This window comes from Lissotriton helveticus, chromosome 1_1 (genome assembly GCF_964261635.1).
Source record: "Lissotriton helveticus chromosome 1_1, aLisHel1.1, whole genome shotgun sequence".
NCBI lineage: Eukaryota > Metazoa > Chordata > Amphibia > Caudata > Salamandridae > Lissotriton > Lissotriton helveticus.
The window spans coordinates 361,284,447-361,307,170 of NC_136057.1; the positions used below are offsets into that span (position 1 = coordinate 361,284,447).

Genomic DNA, 22,724 nt, shown 5'->3' on the forward strand with positions numbered 1-22,724 from the left:
TAATATCTCCAACAGACTCTTCGAAAAGGAACAAAGATGGGTGTACAGATTGGGAACCTATATCAGCGGACTTAATGATGACATCCCCTGGAACTCAGTCCTCAAACCTTAAATAATGAATCCTCACATGTTCCTTTATTGTCTCACCCTTTTTGGTCTTGGTTGTGTTGATGTACACATTTAGGCTTGCCAGAATGTACTCCAATTGCCAGTGTGCACACCCATGTCCGTAATGAAAAGCAACGCTTTTATAACGTTGTTATAATAGAGTCAGGTATTTATCATATGTTTTGCAGTCTATTTTTGGTAGCTAATGCTAATATTTGCAGCTTAAACATAATTCCGATATCGACACTCACTGACTGGGGCATTTACCATCCAGTACCTCCCCAGTGCGTTTTTTGACCCTTTACTACCTAATTGCTGATTACGCTCACACTGTGGGTCCTCACAACTTGTCATATTTTTCCTTCAACTTTGAACCTTTAGAAGTATGAGCAGTCTTGTGCCCCCCTTTGCAGCTCCACTTCTTCACGGTCGAGGTGCAATGCATCCGCACGTGTGTACTGTGTTGATAGTGGAACAATAAAGTTTTCAAGTGTATCAGTAACCATGGAGACACTCGCACATTTGTGTCGTCTCTCTCTTTAAACCCGACGGTCTAGTCATAATTGACACGAGCGGACCTCTGGATTGGCCTACATCACCACCTGCATGATGTATGCGTGACGCATCACTGTCGCTTACTGCTAATTGGTCGAAAAGTCAAGCCCACACCCATTCTCTCATGATGCCACGTCCACGACGGAAGGAAGGCGCGTAAACATCTAGGCACTTATACCGCCTCACCGGAGACCGCATTCATCTTCAGGATCCGGTTTACGAGGGTATCATCAGGTTCTGAGAGGGTGCCTGGCGTCGAGGGCTTAAGTTGTGTATCCGCATCCACAGCTCTATCAGAGCCGGCGTGATTAAGCTAAGTAGAACGTCCTCATAACCTTTGTTGTAACTTTCAGATTATGTCTTTTTCTTTCCCAAGGGTGTGCCAATTACGCCACCACCCCCCTCCCGAGATCCATGGTGTGCAACTGACTCACCATTCAAGTGAGACATTTTATTCCTGATCTCTGTATTGTCTTCAGGTGGGGTCACTGGCCATTGAGGTCCATTGATCCATTATTTTACATGTGAAAGCATCTAAGCAAGGGCTACTCGACATTTGAACGTGATATCATCTGTTAACCACCTGTAGTCCACTGCACCCCTAAGTATAACGTGATTTCTCCTCGGGACTTAGTATGGTGTTAACAATATTGCTATACCGCCATCCACTGTCCTCTCACTACAACTGGAGCACTGTAGATATACCTATCAGCATAGAACAACTTTTAACCGTTTGTCCTGTCTCCTATATGTATGTCTTTGTCCTTTTTCTCAACAGGTGCATATACACTAACCTTGAGGTCTCCTGAATTAGGAGTACCATAGGAGGAGTTCGCTCCTTCCACATGCACTTTTTTATACGGTTTTACTTTCACGTCCCTAGGTCAGGGTGAGTCTTAGAGTGCTCATACCGCCAGGGTTTAGTTCACTTTTGTCCTGATGAATGCCTGGTAAAATCACACCGTTTCAAGGCAGAAACATGTTGACTGACTATTAATCTATTGGAAATAACCAAACAATTTAATTTTTTGGGACTATTTTCCACACTGTTTTTAATCTGACCAAGTGATCAAATATTAAAACATTTTTTTGAGACACTTAAGACATTTTTTATCATCTCTATCACTTCTAAATCACTCACTTCACGTCTATTTCACAAAAACCTGCTCCGCAGTAGATCTGGCATTGAAGCACACTGGGGAGGCACTCGGCCTCTCCAGTGGGGCCCTATGATGAAGCATGTCACCAACCAGGGTGGTTAGTGGGGGCTTTCTATACTGACCTGAGTGTGGTCTTATACTCATTGTTTTTTGCTCCATTTGTATTCAAGCTGTGTTTTTGGACACTCTTTTTTTGTTTAAATAAGTATAACCGGGGACTAAGTGTGTTTCCTCATTCTCCCTACCTCTCTTTTTGTTGTTGTGCGATTGCAAACTTAAACAGGGGCAAGCAATAGCCCATAGTGCCTGTCATGTCACACTCGTCTCTGTAGTGAGGGGGGGGGGGGCACACCTGCAAACTGTAGCAGAGGCTAAAGAAATGAGCACCAACACCCAAAGGAATGCAGACCCCTAAGCGATGGACAGAGACCCCCACAGTGACGCAGAGCCCAAAATGACGGAGAACCAAAATGATGCGGATCCCAAAACGATGGACAGGCAAACATACCCAAAGTGATAATCAGGCACCCCTTAAAACGATGCAGACCCCCTAAGGGATGAGAAGGGCCGCTGTGCTTCCTACCTGTGCCCGCACACAGGAGCATGTGTTCAATACTTCATTTCCCAGCCTCCTACACATTTTCCACTCTCTCTAGAACACGTCACTTAGCCCTGTTTACACCATTGCACTAATGTGCCGACAGGAGTGCTGCCTGAGTGGCGTGTTGAGGCAAAGACACTGGCAGCGTGAGGTACTGAGGTACTGCACACAGGGGCCAAGGGGCTCATGTCACATGGGCCACCCCCATTTGATACCAGGAGTGCGTGAGAACTCACTCAGCCAATACACCAGAGAGGGAGTGACCCTAGTGTTTTAAATGAGGAAAAATAAGTGCAGGTACTTATTAAAATAAGCTAGAGGTGTGCCAAGTGGGAGGGGTTAGGGGCGGGGCTAGGGGCAAGACCTAATGATACTTAACAACTTCTATACCAGTTGCAGCACATATCAAAACAGAAATGCATTTATGGAAACAAAATAGGTTAAATCAATACACAAAATGAAAGCTAAACAGGATAGGTCAACATTTCCTTGTTTTGTAATTTTGCAAATTCTTAATGTCAAACTGTTATTTGTTGTTGGTTGGCACAATGCTATGTATTCTCAAGCGTGCACACACACAGAAACAAACAAGCAGACGTACACAAAAGCATTCCACCATGCAAAGGAGCCTAAGCTGAATAGTCGATTCAGAAAAGGGGGTGGTGATGGACAGAGCATCTGAGTTAAACAGAACACTCATACCCAGTCAAAAGATCAGGGCTTGACCCATCACCGTTTTTTAGCTCACTGCACCATCCCAGTTCAGAACCTGGCTACATGCAAATTAGTCTGTCCCTGGCCCAGTGCATCATGGGAACAGGGCAGACCAAACTACCAAGCCAATTCTTTACTGGAAAGGAAACAAGCTTCCGGGGACCGGTTTCTGGCATTGCAGCGGTCTTCTGCCCGGCTTGCTTGAATCCTGATGGTGCAGTGAGCAAGGGACTCATGTCTGAGCATACCCTGCCACTCCTATAGTGGCCAAAACGATTCAGAAAAGGGGGTGGTGATGGACAGAGCATCTGAGTTAAACAGAACACTCATACCCAGTCAAAAGATCAGGGCTTGATCCATCACCGTTTTTCAGGCCGTGGACGTGAACAGATTAGGTGTTCCTGCGGGGAGTCGTTTGGAAGAAAATTTTCTAAACGTGAAGGTTTCCCCTGCCACGGACCTAAGGGGCAACTCTCATTTCACAACAGAGTTGATCAGCATGCAACTGTGACAATGTTTATATGGAAGTTTGCGCGTATAAACTTACAGATAAGTTTATGATTTTAAACTTTAAATATTTGTTTCACCCCGCCTTGCATGATTTTGGTGCCAGAGTGAGCTATGAACATGAGGCCAGGGTTGTTGTGGTCCTGAGGAATGCTGGGCTGACTTTAGGCTCTCGCAAGAAACATGTCGACCTTTTAGGACATTAGGTTCAAATTTACTCAACCTTGTATATGTCCGTTTTTCTACACTTGTTTTTAATAGAGTTAGAACTACCCCTATATTAAATAAGTTTTTTCTGGGGAGTAGTCCACACTCTTTTTATCTGAGCACTGTACTTTTTGATTACGTAGCATTTCACGTTTTCACAAACAAGGACCCGATGAAGACAACTGGCAACCAACATATTTAGTTGGTGCCTGAGGGTTCTTTTTCTTTTCTGAGCTATGCTTTTTCTCCCACTTTGTTCTTTTGTTCTTAAATTCAGTGTTTGTGCATTTGGCACTCTTTTGTTGTTTAGATATATCTTGGTTTAACCCCTATCAGATCCATTGCCAGTTGTTCTTCATGGGGTGCTGCAGGGGTCTCTGCTATTCTTTGCTCTCCGGGCAGGGTTGCCTTCACACTCACTGATCCCTCACTGTTTTAATGTAAATGCAGCCATTAGTGCTGGAGAGACACACAAAGGGAAGCAGCTCCTGTGCTAAAAACATATTGAAAAGAAAACCAGCTTTGGTAAGGGTGTAGGGTTGTTAATCACTGCGTGATACAAGCCCTCTCCAACACCTGCAGTGTGGGGAAATTCAAATGGGCGGTGCTAATCGAGCAGCCTGTCTGCAAAAACGCCCCTTCAAGGACTCAGGGTGATGTGCGACATTAGGAAGGAGAGCGGCATCTGTCCTGCGTTGGAAGAGATTCCAAAGTCGAGCCTGATGTTCCATCTATCAGGGTACCGGTACTCTCTCTGACAAATAAAAGTGCCGGTACTGGCGGCTAAAACATTTGGAAGTGCTGGTACTCAGTACCGGTGAGTACCGGCCCATTTAAAGCACTGAGTGACCCCATACCTGACCAGGGCCCTCTTCCAACACAGAGGGGAGGGAGTGACCAGGACACCCCTCCAACACAGAGGAGAGGGAGTGATCAGGCCACACCTTCAAGGGGAGGAGAGAGAGTGACGTCACACCTGACCAGGACACCCCGCCAACACAGAGGAGAGGGAGTGACCTCATACCTGACCAGGGACCACCTCCAACACAGAGGTGAGGGAGTGACCAGGCCACACCTTCATGGGGAAAGGAGAGAGTGACGTCACACCTGACCAGGACACCCCTCCAACACAGAGGAGAGGGAGTGACCAGGACACTCCTCCATTCGGAGGGGAGTGACTAACATCACACCTTCAAGGGTAGGGGAGAGAGTAACCCTACACCTCACCAGGACACACCTCCAACACAGAGGAGAGGAAGTGACCAGGACACACATTCATGGGGAGGGGAGTGACTAACATCACACTAAACTAGGACACCCCCCAACACAGAGGAGAGGGAGTGGCCAGGACACACCTTCATGGGGAGGGGAGTGACTAACCTCACACCTGGCCAGGACACACCTACAACACATAGGAGAGGGAGTGACCAAGACACACCTTCATGGGGAGTGGAGTGACTAACCTCACACTTGACCAAGACACCCCTCCAACACAGAGGAGAGGGAGTGACCAGGGCACACCTTTATGGGGAGGGGAGTGACTAACCTCACACTTGACCAAGACACCCCTCCAACACAGAGGAGAGGGAGTGACCAGGGCACACCTTTATGGGGAGGGGAGTGACTAAACTCACATCTGACCAGGACACCCCTCCAACACAGAAGAGAGGGAGTGGCCAGGACACACATTCATTCGGAGAAGAGTGACTAACCTAATTGTAAAAAAGAAGTAGTAAATCCAGGTAAATCCAAGTAAGTATCCAAGGTTTATTGAACTGCAGCACAGTACTTCCACTCTCCAAGTTGCTTGTTGTTTTCTCAACTCCTATACATTTCAGTTCATAACAATTCTAAATGGAATCCATCACACAGTGTGCATGTGCAGCTACGAAGAAACATTCTATTAAAAGGGAAATATGTACAGAGATGGAATATTGTATTAAAAGGGAAATATCTATAAATAAGAATATAACACATTTTCCCTCTAAAGAAAATTAAGTGACTACTCAAACATTTCTAAAAATATTTTCTTACACAAAAAAAAAACTGCTGAAGACAATGGGAAAACTAAGATACACATTTGGATACCCTTCTAACATTCCACCTCTTGCCATCTTGTGTAACTATGCTATTGTGATAAACTTTTACAACCTTCATAGGTTTGCCTAACTTTGTCTCACCTTTGGTGATATAACCAGGTTTACGAACCCTAACAACATCACCCACCATAAAAGCAGGTTGTTTGACTTTCATTCTAGAATCATAATCACATTTGTATTTACTTTGTTTAAGTTCCACTTTCTCAGCCACGTCCTTGACATTTACATCAATCATGCGATAGCCAACACTCTTCTTAAACCACCAAGGGCATAAATTAGATACAGGATCTCTACCCTTTAGTAGGCGGAAAGGTGAAACTTCTGTTGTAGCATGAGGCGTTATCCGGTACAACCATCATTTTTCCCTCAATTTCTCTTTCCACATTCCCCCAAATTTCCGAGCCCATAAGATATCTTGTTTGAGAACCCTGTTGTATCTCTCAACTTGTCCATTTCCTTGTGGTTCATACAAAGCAGTGGTACAATGTTTTATACCATAAGTACGCAAAAACTCTAACATCTCTGAAGATTTGAATTGCACTCTGTTATCAGATACAACACTTTCTGGGAATCCTTCTCTTGAAAAAATCTCTTTCAAAAATAAAATAACACTTTCAGTGCTAGGATGAGGTACAAGTTTGACCTCAGGCCACTTGGAGTGATAATCTATAGCAACTATAGCAAATCTACACTCCTAGGGTAAAAAATTAAATGGACCAGCAATATCGATCCCTAATTTCTGCCACGGATGATCTGGCCACTTCACTGGAGTCAAAGGTGCCGGATCACATTTGCACGTCTTATCACTTTCAATGCATTCAGGACACTCTCTAACAAATTTATCTACAAACTTATCAACTCCTGGCCACCAGAAATTTGACCTAATTAATCTTTTCATGGACGACATACCCATGTGACATTCATGACTCATTCATAAAATAACATTTCTTACTGCAAAAGGTGGAATACATTTTCCAGCTCTGAATAACAAATTTCCCTCTATGGCCAACTCATCAGCAACATTGTAGAAAGGTATAACTTCAGCAGGAATCAACTCCTTAGAAGGCCACCCCAAATTGACATAATCTCTCACTTTGCATAAGACATCATCCTCACTCATGCTTCTCATCCACAAATCTTCCGAAATAACGCTGAATTTCTCAGACAATAATTCAGAAATACTAACTACTACTTCTGCATCTTCATCATCATCGACATTGGGACACGGGAACCTTGATAAACAATCTGCAGTCACATTGAGTTTACCTGGCACATATTCTATGTCAAAACTGTATTCTTGCAACCGCGACATCAATCTAGCAATACAAGCAGTCGCACTTAAACCTCCACGAGGTGAAAGAATACTTACTAAAGGTTTATGATCTGTACGTATCAAAAATCTTGCACCCCAAATATAATTCCGGAAGTGCTCAACAGCCCATACACATCCTAACAATTCCTTTTCGATTGCGGCATACCGTCTTTCAGTGAGATTTAAAGACCTAGATGCGAATGCCACATTCCAATCCTCTTTACCCGAACGTTGCGAAAGCACGCAACCTAGACCATAAAGACTAGCATCTACTGTCAAAACACAAAGCTTGTTCAAACAAAAAGGTTTAAGTGTAGGAGCTGATACCATGTCAAGTTTAATACTGTCAAAAGCGTTTTGTTGTTTAGTACCCCATAAAAATTCAACATCTTTCCTGGTTAATTCTCTTAACGGCTCCATTTTAGTTGCAAAACCAACTATAAATTTACTATAATATTCACAGAGTCCTAAAAATGATAACTATTTATCTTTGCAATCTGGTGCGGGAGCTTTCAGAATCGCATCAATTAACGACTTCTTAGGAGCAACGCCATTTCCAGATACATTATGTCCTAAATATTCTATAGTCTTTTGAAATAACTTGCACTTTTTACTTTTAATAGTAAGACCAAACTTACCCAACATTTTACACACATTTCTAAGTTGTTCCATGTGTATTTCATCACTCTTAGAAAACACCAGGATCTCATCCTGAAAACACTTTACGTAGTTACCCATGTCCTTAAAAATATGATACATCGACCTTTGAAAAACGGAGGCTGCCGATGCCAAACCAAATGGCATCCATTTGAATTGATACAACCCCTGAGGCGAGATAAATGCTGTGAGATGACGTGATTCCTCTGCTAATACCACCTGGTGGTACGCGGACCTTAAATCTAAGGTGGAAAAAACAACAGCCTCACCAAGCATACTCACCACTTCGTTAATATTCGGCAGTGGATGACAATCTACTACAATGTTCGCATTTAGAGCTCTCAAATCTATGCAGAGTCTCAAAGATTTATCAGGTTTGCATGCCAAAACTATTGGCGAAACCCATTCTGAAGATTCTATCTCCTCTATGACATCAATTTGTAACATATCATTTAGTGTATCACTTAACTCTTCTCTAACATTGAGTGGTACAGGTCTAAGCTTTTGTACAACTGGTTCAGCTCATTGTTTGAGCTTGATGACATGAGTGAAACTGCTTAGTTTACCTAACTTATCTAAAAAAACTCCAGGAAACTCAGTGGAAAGCAACTTCCAAGCATTGCTCTCGTCTACAAACATAACTCTTTTACCAAAAACCTCCTTATCTTGCAACACCATGACCGGATCTTTGCTGCGTGGATTCAACATGATGTTAAGTCTGAATTGATCGCGCCAGCCCAGAACATTCACTCCCTTTACCACAACATATAATTTGATGTAAGCAGATTGATCCTTAAAATAAATGGTGGAAGCAATGTAACCAATAAAATCAATGTTTGAACCATTGAAACTTTTTGCCATTACATCAGGAGGGCATAAATCACTCTTAGCAATTTTAGATTCATACATCTCATCAAAATATTCTTCTGTTATAATGGTCCAAGGAGACCCAGAATCAGCCATTAGCTCTAGTTCAACATCCATAAATCTAACTACACATTTAGGAGAGTTTAAAACATCCTCCTCAAGTGACCCTAAATTTACAAATGACACAATCATTCCTCTTTCCTTAAGAGATTCATCAGACACGACATGCTCACACCTTGATAAACTAGACCCAAAATCCGTGTCATCTCTCACACAAGAGACCTCCCTTTTTTTAAAATAATTATTTTGTCCCCAATTTTCTTTTTTTCTTCTCTGCAGGACTTAGAAAAATGACCAATTCTACCACACTTGTTGCACTCTTTTCCCAAGGCAGGACAATATTTGAAGGAAGCTACATGATTGTAACTCCCACATCTAAAACATACAATGCGATTCCGCGATACACTCTTATAATTTTGAAAACCTTTAGTAACATTGTTCATCCCACATACTTCCTCACTTAGTTTATCATTCTTAGCACCTCTACTGCTCGTTTCTTCAATAGTTTTCATCCACTTGTTAGATTGTTCAAAAGCTTTAGCAGTGGAAATGCTTTCTAATAGAGTAGGATTACCCAAAATCCACAACTGTTCTTGTGTTTTCTTGCTTTTAACATTAACAATTATCTGATCTCTAATCATTTCATCTGTCATTGCCCCAAAATTACATGAAACAACCAAAGCTCTCAAACCCGTTAAGAAATCATCAAAAGATTCGTTTTCCTTCTGTGCTCTTGTATGAAATTTGTAACGATTTAGAGCAATACTAGTTGTGGGTTTGAAACGTGTTTCTACACGAAGCATGGCTTCATCAAACACACCAGAGTCACCAGGTACTGGTGGTAAATTTCTAAATATAGCTTGCCCCTCGGATCCTAAACAGTGAAGAAAAATATTTTTCTTTCTTTCATTTCCCATTCTTTCCCCATCAATGGCTTTTAAATAAGTTAAAAATTCCTCTTTCCATCTGTTCCAGGGGATGGGAGGATCACCTTTACACTGTAAAAATTTCGAAGGAGGGTCAAACTGCATGGTGTGAAAATGTAAAATGAGGAATTGCACAAATTATATACAGAACAAAATAGAGCAATATGGTATTAACACAGCTGAAAGAAAATAAAACACAAAAATAAATAAATAACAACCTTGAAATTTCAATAAAACAATCCTTGAGTACACCAGCTGTGTACATCAGCGATGTTATATCTCATAAATCAGTTGTAGATGTCGAATTCTTCAGTTAAAATTCACAACTGGTGAGTACTGACACGAAATGTTCCAATAACAATGAAAACGATATAGCAATATTGTTCAAAAAGTTCGTTGTAAGGATCGTCGTGCCGTGTTTCCTTATTTAATTAATTAATATAGTTCAGTCTTTCCAAAATATGAGAAAACAGTACCTTTATTTCAAAAGCGCATCAGAGTAACATCAGCTGTTGAAAACTCAGTGCCGATATAAACAAATATGGCTGCCTTCACGTTACGCGACGTGATGTTTCATGCGTGCAGCATCATACTCGGCTGAGACAACAGAAACCATGGTAACTACGCGCTTCAACACAGCGCATGGAGATTCTGTTGCATGGGCAGACTTCGTTCGTCGCGTGTGTGAAATTCATTCGTTGAAACCACAATTAAAGGTAAACATTTGGTTAAAGGCTTAAAATATTGTGAATCTATTGAGTAAAAACTCACAAACTTCGTAGTTTCAGCAACACACAGCGCCCTCAACAGTGCAGTCTCCAGGTGAAAAACTTTACCAATCCAATGTTGTGCAAATAGCAATATCAGGTGTAGATATTATGTTAAGTAGAATAAAAGTTTTAAATCCTTCAGTACATGAACGGATAGTTGATAGAAATGTTTTCTTTATGGAAATGGTAAATTTCCAATCTCCAATAGTTTTAAATGTCCAAAACGAGCTTAAATCCAAATGGTAATTTAAATATTTTCCAAATCAGGTGTACCACACCTGTGCTGCTGTAGTAGTAGGTACTAGACACCCTCGTCGCCAAATTTGTAAAAAAGAAGTAGTAAATCCAGGTAAATCCAAGTAAGTATCCAAGGTTTATTGAACTGCAGCACAGTACTTCCACTCTCCAAGTTGCTTGTTGTTTTTCTCAACTCCTATACATTTCATTTCATAACAATTCTAAATGGAATCCATCACACAGTGTGCATGTGCAGCTATGAAGAAACATTCTATTAAAAGGGAAATATGTACAGAGATGGAATATTGTATTAAAAGGGAAATATCTATAAATAAGAATATAACACTAACACCTGACCAGGACACCCCTCCAACACAGAGGAGAGGGAGTGACCAGGACACCTTCAGTGGGGAAGGGAGAGAATGATGTCACACCGGACCAGGGCACACCTAAAACACAGAGGAGAGAGAGTGACCAGGACACACCTTCATTGGAGAGGGGAGTGACTAACCTCACACCTGACCAGGACTCTCCTCCAAAACAGAAGAGAGGAAGTGACCAGGACACGCCTTCATTCGGAGGGGAGAGTGACGTTACATCTAACCAGGGCACACCTACAAATTAGGGGAGAGGGAGTGACCAGGACACGCCTTCAGGGGGTGGGGGAGAGTGACGTCACACCTGACCAAGGCACACTATCCGTAGGGCGAGCATGACGTTACACCTGAGACCAGGACGAGAGTAACATCACAACTGAGACCAGGACACGCCTTCACCACGGAACAGTCAGATTCTGCTGACAATGCCCTCAAATTATGTAAATCTATACCTTTGGCCTTGCACGCAAACCTGCAGGTGCAGGTAGAACATCATCAGAAACGCCTTTGTCACCGCAGCACTGAACAGCCGGACAAAAAAAATAAAAGAAAAAGAAAGAAAAACAGGTCAGACTTCCTGCAGCAGCTTCCATTTCGAAATGTGGGATGCTGGCGAGAGGTCAGGTGCAGAATGGGGACAGAGAATTTATTTACATATGTAAACAATACACATATCACCCTTCAGGGACCGGCAGGTGAGCCATGCATAAGCACACTTCATTGCAAAACAGCTGGGTTTAGACAGGCTATCTTATTACCAAACCTACGTGCATTCTGGGAATCGTAGTCCATTTCCATCAAAGGAAGAAGTTGGATTAACACACCTAAAAACGACGATTTGCATAAATAAAGCCCGGGCTAGGACCAGAGTATCCAGTGGACATGGGGTGAGCTGGTACCCCGAGACACAGGGCAGGGGGAGGTTTTGCTGCCGCGCCATAGAGAGAGGGGGTCATGGGTACTGAACTGGGGTGGAGGGACCTCCGTGCTGCGCATGCACTCTTAAGAAGACGGGTTACACGCACATAATGTAAGGGGAAGGTACGCACACAGAATGTGAGGGGGGAAGGGGACTAACGCCAGGTGTTTTTCCAATCTGCCCCGACTGCAAGCTGTGTTTTTACCCCCCCACCCGTCTGACGCGTTGGCCTCTGCTCAGTTACTATTCGTGCTGTGTGGCTCCTCCCCGCCCCATTCTCTTAAAAGATGCTACGGTTGCCAGAGAGCACCGTGTAGCCTTTCTGTCACAAACTATAGTTTTAAGATGGAATGTCAGCACCATCTGACATTAATAAGCCCCCACTCTTCAGCACTGGTAGTGACTCAAACACTTGGGGCCCAGAGGCAGTAACCCACCCTCGTGTACCGGGTTTATTCACTTTTACTGTCTCTCTCGTATCCGTCCATGACACCTTTTGACCTGGCACGCAAAGAATGTGTGGTGTGAATGAGCCCCTCTTGGCACCCGTTGCCGAAACTGTCCCAAGTTAGAAGGTAAGATCAGGTAAGGATTCCAGAAGCAGGGACACTATTCTAGCCGGACACAATAAATTAATTTGAGGCGCCAAGAACCAACAAGCTGTCAGAGTTGGGAAAAAAATTGTGCATAGCAGATAATGAGTGTGTAACGTCGCAAGTGAGAGAGCCAATCCCGGTGGGTGGGGTTAAAGGAGACAAGGTGGCAACAAGGAGGGACTAAGAAGCCTCCTTTTCAATCATGAGCCTGCAGTTTGCATGCAGGATGATGCCAGCGAATGAGGAAGGTGGGCGGGGCTTCAACTCCGCATCCGAGAGCTTTGGACTCTGTATTGATGCCAAGAAGCTCTTGTATGACAAGTGCAGCGCAGGCGCGCTGCTTTCGCCAGTCGAGACCTAAAAAAGTACATGCCTGTGTTACAACCAAGTAAAGGAGCCAATAGCCATAGAAGGATACAAATGACACCATGGCCATACTAAGGAGGGACTAACAAGCCTCATAATGAATCAGAAGACAACATTTACAAAGGACAAACACACAAACCAATGAAAAATAAGGGCGGATGAGTGGGCAAAGCTTCTTTCCATATTGAACTACTACAGCTTTTCGCAGAGCAGAGCTTGCACGCTCGCTCACGCTCGACCTACAAAGGTAGCATTAAGAGTTGGGCTGCTTAATTGTCCCTCTTTTCAGAGACATGCTTTTAATATTTTCGATTTGTTATGTGACAACCACTAGGATGTCCTGTTTCTTACAGAAACATTGCTCTGCCCCTGATGTAGCCCTTGCCATCCCACAGGACTTTTCCATTAAACATCTAAAATGCAATAATAAAATCGGTGGTGGGATTGCTTTGATACATCTGACATCTATGGCAGGTGCTATGTCCAAGCTTAGCAACAATGACACAATAGAGGGTATGCTGTGTTTGTCATTTTTGTTTACCTAATGGAAAATGACAACAATTTGTTATCATGAATTCTTGATTTAATTTATCATAATACTATTTTTTCATTACAATATTCTTCTTTTGAACATATATCTAATTTACTGTCAGTTTAAAGGGATCAGAGGGGTTGCTGATGGTATGATCATTATTTAAAAGTATACTCAGAAGTCATACCCATTAAAAACTCTTGTGCTGGGCTTCCAAGACATACAGAGGGTCTTACCAAAAACCTGATGATATTCATAATATTAGTAGGTTGGAAGGAGGAGGGAAGAGCTGAATAGGTTTTGTAGTGATAGGTTGTGGATATGTTAGTAAAGTAATCCACAAGGAATGTTTTCTGGGAAAAGTTGCGCTGAATTTGCATTTCTCTGACCAAGACTATCTCTTATCTCCAACAAAGATCTTCTTTTATAGAGTCAGCTATTTAATTCTTGCCTATTTCTCATGTGAGCAGATGCAATTTGTATCTTGGATTGTGTGTTCAGATGTATTAACTATAGGTAATAATAAGAGATATGGCATAACTGATTGATATCAGTTGGACTTCTTTCAAGTTCTAGTTTTAGCCGAAACCTTAATCTCATCCGCTGTCCACCTCTTCCTTACCCCTGTAGGAGCAGCTTTGCACTTGCATGATTCTACCATGGTGAATGTTGACTGGCTGGTAAAGGAGGCATCATACTTACCTGATTGCTACATTTGCTTTGGTAATGCCGACAAGGTCCTGTTCAAGTTTGCCAGACCTCCTCCAGTGGGACCACCACCGCCTGACTGTTCGGACTGGGTTTTGCTCGCGAGCTACAGGAAGCAACTGAATGATGTCACTGCATTTGATGACAGGTGGGTGTAGAGCATATAAGGAGAATTCCATCTTGGGGAGAATGTCAGCATGGAGTGACATATGAGGAATAATTGAGGTGTACCTCTTTAATTACTGCACTACACTACCGTAAAAGAACCTTATATAATACAATGGAAACTTTACAACATGAACACTTCAATTGGCTGGCATAAACACCCTATTAGCTAAGATGTTCCCTCTTTGACTACTCCAAAAGTCCACTTCTTTTTACTTGTACCTTTGTCAAGCCAATGGAAACCATCCTCCTGTTCATGCCCTTGTCGCTTGACTTCTTTTTTTACTGGCATTTTCAAAGGCTACTCAGTTACCAAAGATAAGTTACCAATACAGGCCTTTTTCATTTTTTCCCACTACCCTCACTATCTTTACTTTCTTTACGTTTCTACTTTATTTTTAGTTCTGCTTCGCTTCCCTCAATCTTTTTTCCTTTTTTTTATGCATTCAAGCACCATATGGGTGAGGAAGAAGAGATAATTCTAGCATCTGTGCCTTTCATGAAATTCAGATTTTCATATCATTAAACCTCGTAGAATCCCTTTGCCACTTACCTTCAAGTAATGTCGCACAAACACACAGCACTTGGCTAATTAGCTATCTTCAGGATATGTTTACTCCTGGGGCCCAATGCAAAAAAACTTACTTGGCATGGCTTCCAGTACTGAATGAGCTTTGAATCTTCCCGTACCTACTGACTTCTGCACCACCGGTCTCACCCATCTTGAAATCACTACTTATGTGCATCACCCATCTATACAGCTTCACATACTCTAACCATTCTGAATTCAGACGTCCTACTCTCACTTCTTCAAATATCTCACTACACATAGTTTAAAATAAGTCTCAAAATGTGGATAAAAGTGGGTGCGGGGGCTAAGACCACCATGTTAGCGGACAAGTTCAGCTAGGAATCCAGCCTCATGCATCCTCGCTGCCTGATTCAAAGACACAAATTTTCACCACCCAAGAAAAGACATCGTAGATTTTTGGTCCACGCCATCAGCAACAGGGACAACCTGTGTGGTTGAACCAGTTGGCTGTGGTGGCCTGGGAAGGGAAGCGTGCTGAGGAGGCAGTGGTGGGGCTCTTTGGCATATTTCTGGTAGGAGGGCTAGCTGTGGGACCAGGGTGCAGGCAGCCCCCTGAAGACTCTGGGGCTTGCAACCTGGTCTTGTGCCCTGCACCGAGTGGAGGTTCTACAGCTCCCAGCCACAGATGTGGACTGTGTTGTAGACATGCAGATGTATGGTAGGGGGTTATCTGACCAGGCGCCACTCAGTGTGATGATTCGAAGTGGTGAATAAATCCATGGTGGCTATCTAATAAATTTAAAACATACCTAGAAATATAGTCTGCCTTTTTTATATTACCCGAAGAGCAGTGGGCTCACCAACTGCAGTTTGTGAAGACTTAAAACCTGCAGTCAGGGGTAGGATGATGGCATATATTGTTAAACTTCAGGAGAGTGGACAGCAGCTTCAGGAAGCGGAAGCCTGGATAGTGAACCTAGAACACGACTAGCAGCAGCAGGGGACTGAATAACTGCTGTGAATTAGACACAATCAAAATAGTTAGTAAACCCTGAAGATAATGCGATAGATTTTGTCCCCTTTTTCACAAAGTCCTGAAAAGTCACAGGCCCAGTGCACAGCTTGCGGACATTCTGAAGTCTGTGACCTCCCTACTAAACTGACACCTGTCAGACTCAGAATAACTGAAAGGAGAGATTATGTGTGAAGAAATTGCAGATGCGCTGGACCAGTTGCAACCATGGACACCTCCTGGGTCGGAGTAGAAACCCAAAACAGTCCTGGCAATTTTGCCAGACCAGCCCCCAGAGGGGGGAGAAGGGGTTGCAGGTGTGAAGCACTGTTGCTTTTGTTACAGGGGGGGGGGGTGATATTGCAGCATTGCTGCAAGACCAGCCACCAGTAACAAACCGGCCCCAACACCCACCCTTCCAGCCTCCCGGGGAAACGCCGTAAGCCTGCTACAGCCACTCTGGGCCCGTGTTGCTGGTTCAACTATGAAAAGTCACTGTATTCCGGTTAATTCAACATCTACTGGACCTCTATGGTCTATGAGAGGGAAGGGGACCCTGCCACGGTACGAGTGGAGGCAACAATAGGGTGATACCCATGGCGGGCTGGGCGGCCAACACTTTTGGCTCTTATCAACCAATGTCTTTTGTAGGTCGAGCTACAGTGCATGCACTGTCTACAAGACCTAATCTGACTTTTTTCCCACCTGCTACTTACCATTGGTTCACTCCACTGTCCTTCTTCTTTGCTACCTCCCAATTAGTTGGCTTTGCCGATATGTCACTTCCCTTCAAGTCTGCGGCGTACCAGTAAAGTACAGTTTCCTTACTGATTGGTCTTTCAGCTGTTGTCTAGGAGAACTCTTGTATTTAAAAATTTTACTCTGCGTTGTCGCCGCCGCTCGTCAGTGCTTGGGAGAGCTCTTTTAAAAAATGTTTTCTTTCCCCTGCTGATTCTTTCGCTCACACCATGACGCCCAATTTAATATTATCAACAGGGTGCCATGCTCTGTGCTGCAGCACTTTTCCTGCTTTCATTTTATCAACTTGGTGCCTCGCGAGGCACCCATGTTGATAATATGAAAGCGGGCGCCACGCTGCAGCATCAAGTTTCATAAAGTTTATACTTCAGGACGGCGCCCGCTTTCATATTATGAGCACAGGCATGCTTTAATAAAGCATGGCATTTGTACTGATGATATAAAAGCAGGTGACTTCCTGCAGCATAACGTTTATGCAGCACGACGCCTGCTTTCATATTAACAACAGGGGCACCGTGCTTTTGCCCCATATTCAAATCTATAAATGTAGGAGAGCAGATTGTGAGAGCTCCCAGTGTGTCGTGTGTGTGCTGCAGCTGATCAAAAATAGATTTGTTTTCAAGGCTTTTTTTTTATTGAAACGAAATTACAGCCACATACATTTCCACTGAAAACACATTGGAGGGAGGGGTATCCCACCCTGAGAGTTTCCTCTCCAACTGACGTGAGGCAGGCAGGTCAACAGCAATCTTAAGCCAAATATGCAGGCCCTGGCGTGGAACAGCCCCCCCTAGTCTGGCAGCAAGCTTCTGGTGCTTATGAGATACCACTTCAGAGAGTTTCATGAGCACTGTTAGATTATATTTTAAGGGGCTGCTGGAAGGTGCTCTCCACCTGGGTCATGCTTAACAGGATGCTACAAATAATCTAGACGTGTTAGGGGTTTGTTCAAGTCCAGTGTGTCACCACCCCCCCACCTCCCCACCACCACCATGGCATCCCCCGCACATGCTATTTGTTTTCTGTCAGAAAGACTGCTTGCAGCAAGAGTAATTAGAAGATCAAATGCTTTCATTGATCCCCAGGACGAAGACAGATGTAAGAACTATGATCACAGAGACTGATATGCTGCCGGCGAAGGTCGAGCGTTAGTCTTGAGAATGTTTACCGAAGAATGCTTGGGTGGAAACAACATATTTATTAAGCCAAGAGAGCTTTTACTCTTTCAAATGCTGTTTCTATGTTTTCACTGTGTTGGCGTCTCTATGTACGTGTCACCGTTAATAGCTCCAGTTTTCCGCTGTCTGCATTTTTTTGGGTCGAGCCTAGAGTCAGCGCACAAGCGCTGCTCTGATGAAGATCTGCTGTAGTTCAGTAGGTGAGGGAAGCCCCGCCCACTCTCCCGCTCATATTTTTCATTGGCTTGGTTCTTTGTCCTTCTGAAATGCTGCCTTCTGATGTTTATAGGCTTGGTAGCCCCTCCTTATCACTGCGATGTCGTCATTTGTAACCTCCCATAGCTAGTGGCTCCTTTACTTCGAGTGTTACGCGGTAAGTGTTATTTAGACTGTAAGCACTATTTTCTTTAATGAGGTTGTCCTACTGCCTTCTCTATTCCCCCCTCCTGTTGTCCGTGCGTTCTCAGCCCCTCCCCGTGCCCGTACTCCAGTTGTCCGTGCCTTCTCCACCCTCACTCCCATAGTCTGTGCCTTCCCTGCATCCCCCCTGCCCTTCCTCCCTTTGTCCATGATGACTACAATTTGCATTACAATAGGTCTCGTGTAAATGTGTGTCCTATTGCATTGCAAATGCTTGTTTGTTAAGGGGGTCTAGAAACCTACATTGAAGGGGTGGGCAGAGCCTCGTCTTCGCAGTCAGTGTGTCTACATATTTCTTACCTTGGTTGTTCTTACGCTGTCAGATCATTTACTGTTTGCCTGAGACGTATATCGAGGAACGAGAAGCAAGAGGTTTGCAGAGGATCATACAATAAAGTGAAACAAAGGTGCCCTGGCTTGGAAGGAGCTCCTTCCACCATATTAGGACCCTTTATATGATTAACACTTTGTTCATTTGTGTTGTGAGGCGATGGGAGCTGTGCGACTGCGACCCCTAGTCTACTTATAACCAGATTTGATTCCAGCAGCATCAGCAAACTTCTTCCATAGATAAGCAGGCTTCGATACTTTGGAATCTTTCTGAGTTTTAGCTCAATCTGTACAACTCCTGCACCCAGTTAGACTAGCACAATACAGACATTTGTCAGGTGTAAGCTACAGCTTTAACACAGGTGCCTGTCGTGCTCTTTCAGTTTCAAGCACTTCTACAAAAGACATTATTTTCTCATACAAATATTCTTGGAATTATCTTTCTAATAGAGGCCCCAGTGTGCATGGTGGCTGTGGTGAAAAACGGCACGCAGACCACCGCTCCAGCTGCTTTATAAACATTACTTATTGCTACAGTGCTTTCGGTCACTATTTGTACTATATCTAGTATAGTGGGGTGATCCAGTGCCCCTCAGCACCTGGGTGTATACGAATGTGGAGAATGTTGGTTCTGTCGAGGAACAGAATTGATTCTTAGTTTACTGAATACTAACCAATCAAAGACAATACTCAAACCTTTTAGAAATAATCTTTGAAAAGGAAATGAGAAGAAAAGACAAATACCATGAATCAAAAGACACACCAAAATTAAATCAATCAAAATCTGTATTTAAGGATAAATCCACAGCTCCTTTTTTATTTTATGGTGTCTAGATGACATTAGAAGGCTGTCAATATTCATGAACATACAATTTGTTCCAACGGCGCAAGTTATATGGTGAATAAAAGTGTTAATAAAGTGCTAAATATGAACAAGATATTGATCCAGCACCCCTATAGAAAAACTGTCTCACCAACGCTACTCAACACCATAATACTCACCAATATTCATAAATCACTCACAAGGCCCATTAACAACCGAGACAATTTTGGGCAACTGAATCATGTGACTTAATTAATCAGAACTTATTCACAAACTATTTACACATTTATTTACAACTGCAGTTTATCGTTTCTTACCATGGTTTTATGCTTTTATCATGTTAATTAAGTCACTTAGGCAAATGGATCAGCTGATGGTAACTAGACCATGAATAAACAAGACCAGCTTGTCGTTTAAAAAATCTAATTTATTAATTTTATTCTTCAAAGAAAAAGCATCTTCTTTAATAAGTCATTATTTTATTAACAAATTAGCAGCATTTCATTGAGGAATGAACAATTAGACTAACATTTCAAAGCATTTCAGTAAACATCTATTAAGGCAATATAACAATCTCCAATCCCTCAAGCTATTTCCCTAACTAATCTCAGCTCCACCTGTAACGGAAAAATCATTTAGGCCTATTATCCTTACGGGCACCAAAAGTCCATCAGCACGACACGCCCATCTGGAATTGGAAAGCGAGAAGCGCCCTCCTGTCAAAGGGGTCAAGTTTTATACCTTCTCTGACTAGCTAATCTCCGCTAAAAGTATTCTTTTTCCTGCCATCCAAAGTTCCAATTGGCTGACAGATGTCAGTCCATGTGAGATCATCTCCTTTTTACAATCCAAAGTTGAGCTTTCTAAAACACTATTGTCTTCTCAGTCATGCGAGTTTAGCTTCCTCGGAAACGCAACATTTTTATTAAGTAACAGTTCATTGCTTCCTTAGCTTGGCTGATTTGCCGCATCCTGTCCTTGGATTTGTCACTTTCAGAGCACGTCTTGCCCAGTTCATTTTATTTTTTTGATGCATTTCTCTGTGCTCAGCTCTTCACGACAGGATTCCAAACACCCACTATCGCAGGCCTCAAGCCCTAGGCCTCTCTCTTGACAACTAGTATTTAAACAAACACAAAACATTAATTAATTAAAGTAATGAAACTCGTTCTGTTACCCACCCCCTTTGCTAATTATTAACCCATTAATCAAAGTTACCTAGCTGAAGCTGAAGCACATAGAACAGCGTTTTTATCTCTACCATTCTTCATTTAGGCCGCAAAGAATCTTCCATGAGCTAATGCCACATGAAGACGAAAAGACATAACATAAGCATACAAAATAAAAACATGCCATTAATTAAACAGCCGCATTTAATACTGACAAAGACAATAGACAAGGTTAGATTATTATTTTCAACATACTTGCAATTACAACATAGAGCACATTGATTAGTCCCTTATGTCGTGTAATGCATTTTAAAACTAGGTTGATTAGTATTTCAACATACGTTGATTAATACGGTTATAATATTATGGAAGTTTAACTTTGCGAGTCAGAACAAAATTTTATTCTGAACCACGCTCCATCAACTCCCTCATCTGGTGATTTCAAAATCACCAAACTACACCCAAAAATGTTAGCAAATTTTTTATCCTAGAACATGTTTTGACTTTCACTGTATTAGTATTTCTAAAATTGTGTTTCTGCTGTCTGCTTGTAACTCTCATATTGTGATCTACGTAGCTCTTCCAGTTCTATTTCCTTATCTTGTTCCTTTCTGAGCTTATCAATCCTTTTCTTTTCCCTTAGGTATTTCTTTCTTTTGTGTAGCATGCAACTAATTTTCAACAAAAGTATCACAAAAACTATGACCAGTAAAGGAGTCAGCATTTTGCCTAAAATTGAACTGCCAATCTCTTGGAACCAGGTTTTGATTGCTGCAAATCTTTTACTCAAACGTTCTGAAAAATCTTCATCTTCTAAAGGAACAATTTCCGAATGAAGCTCTGTAATGTTTTTAATGTACATCTCAATATTCTTGCTCTTGTCAGGAATATATGTGCAGCAATGCTAGACATGTAATATTCCACAAACTCCTCCCTCTTTTGCAAGCAGAATGTCAAGGGCAAGACGGTTCTGCATAACCATGGTTCTCATAGCAATAATTTCAGTATCCACTAACTGAAAACCACCAGCTGTATCAGTAGACAATTTGTCAACAATTGTGGACAATTTTCTGATTTTAACTGCATTCAGGGTTATACCCACAAAAGGTATTACTGCACCAAAAATATCTCCCAAAATTTCTGAAAAACTTTCTCTTCTGAATCTACTCAGATGATTGCTAATTTCAAATGAACCCTTTTCATTTCTGTCTACATGAAAAATCTTTGGAAAAACTAATCCAACATAGCAAGTCCCATACCTATGGTCTGGGAGATTATAGTAAGCTTTGTCCCCCACATACAAAATAAATTCCAGGAAAAATTGGATCTTTGCCACCTTTGAATCCCCATCCACCCAAAATTTCCTCACACTGACTTGCACCCACAAAATAATTGTCAAAAAGCGTATTGTCTCTTCTAATGCAACATTTTCCACTAACAGGTTTATCTATATGAATAGCAACATTTTCTGATGATCTACCATTAAACTTTTCATCCTCAATTTGCCAAAACTTAGATTTGGTTTGTTTCAGCATTTCATTCCTTTTATAAATTGCTCTTCTCTCTTCAACTAAGTTTAAGAAAGTCTTTTCTTCAGCTCTCAATTTACAAGTTAAATTGTTTCTAAAAGCATACTCATAAGTTAATTCATTAGTTACTATGAAAAAGTCCCTCATCTGTTTAGCGTGTTTATGTTTATTCAAACTTTTGTTAACTTTTAAATTTGCAAACATCTCATCGTAATTAGAATAATAGCACTCTAAACGACCTGTTTGATAAAACAGACTAGCTATTACGCTGCAAGTAATGCCATAAGTAAGGGGAAGCATGTTATATGTCACCCCCTCAGAAACAGAAGCAGATAGTTTCACACAAATGTAGCAGTCTTTAACATCCATGACCCTAACATATTCAGAAAGAAGTCTTGAAAAAGTATTGCTAGAAAAATCACCAACAGATCTATCTTGGTGGATCTCTGCTTTATGATCAATAACTCTGTTAGACTTATCTACAACATTTTTGTTATCTTGTTTAGCCACAACTTTACTAGTCATGTTA

General features: G+C 42.2%; 1 protein-coding gene across 3 annotated transcripts in view; it reads left to right on the forward strand.

Annotated features, from left to right (window-relative positions):
- LOC144808610 (adenosine deaminase 2-like) overlaps nucleotides 1-22,724 on the forward strand; it is a 773,449-nt gene that overhangs the window by 391,957 nt on the left and 358,768 nt on the right. For all 3 annotated transcript variants that reach the window (XM_078673649.1, XM_078673650.1, XM_078673648.1), the window contains one exon: nucleotides 14,201-14,426. In XM_078673649.1, the coding sequence (XP_078529775.1) occupies nucleotides 14,201-14,426 (226 nt within the window). The remainder of the gene's footprint in view (nucleotides 1-14,200; nucleotides 14,427-22,724) is intronic.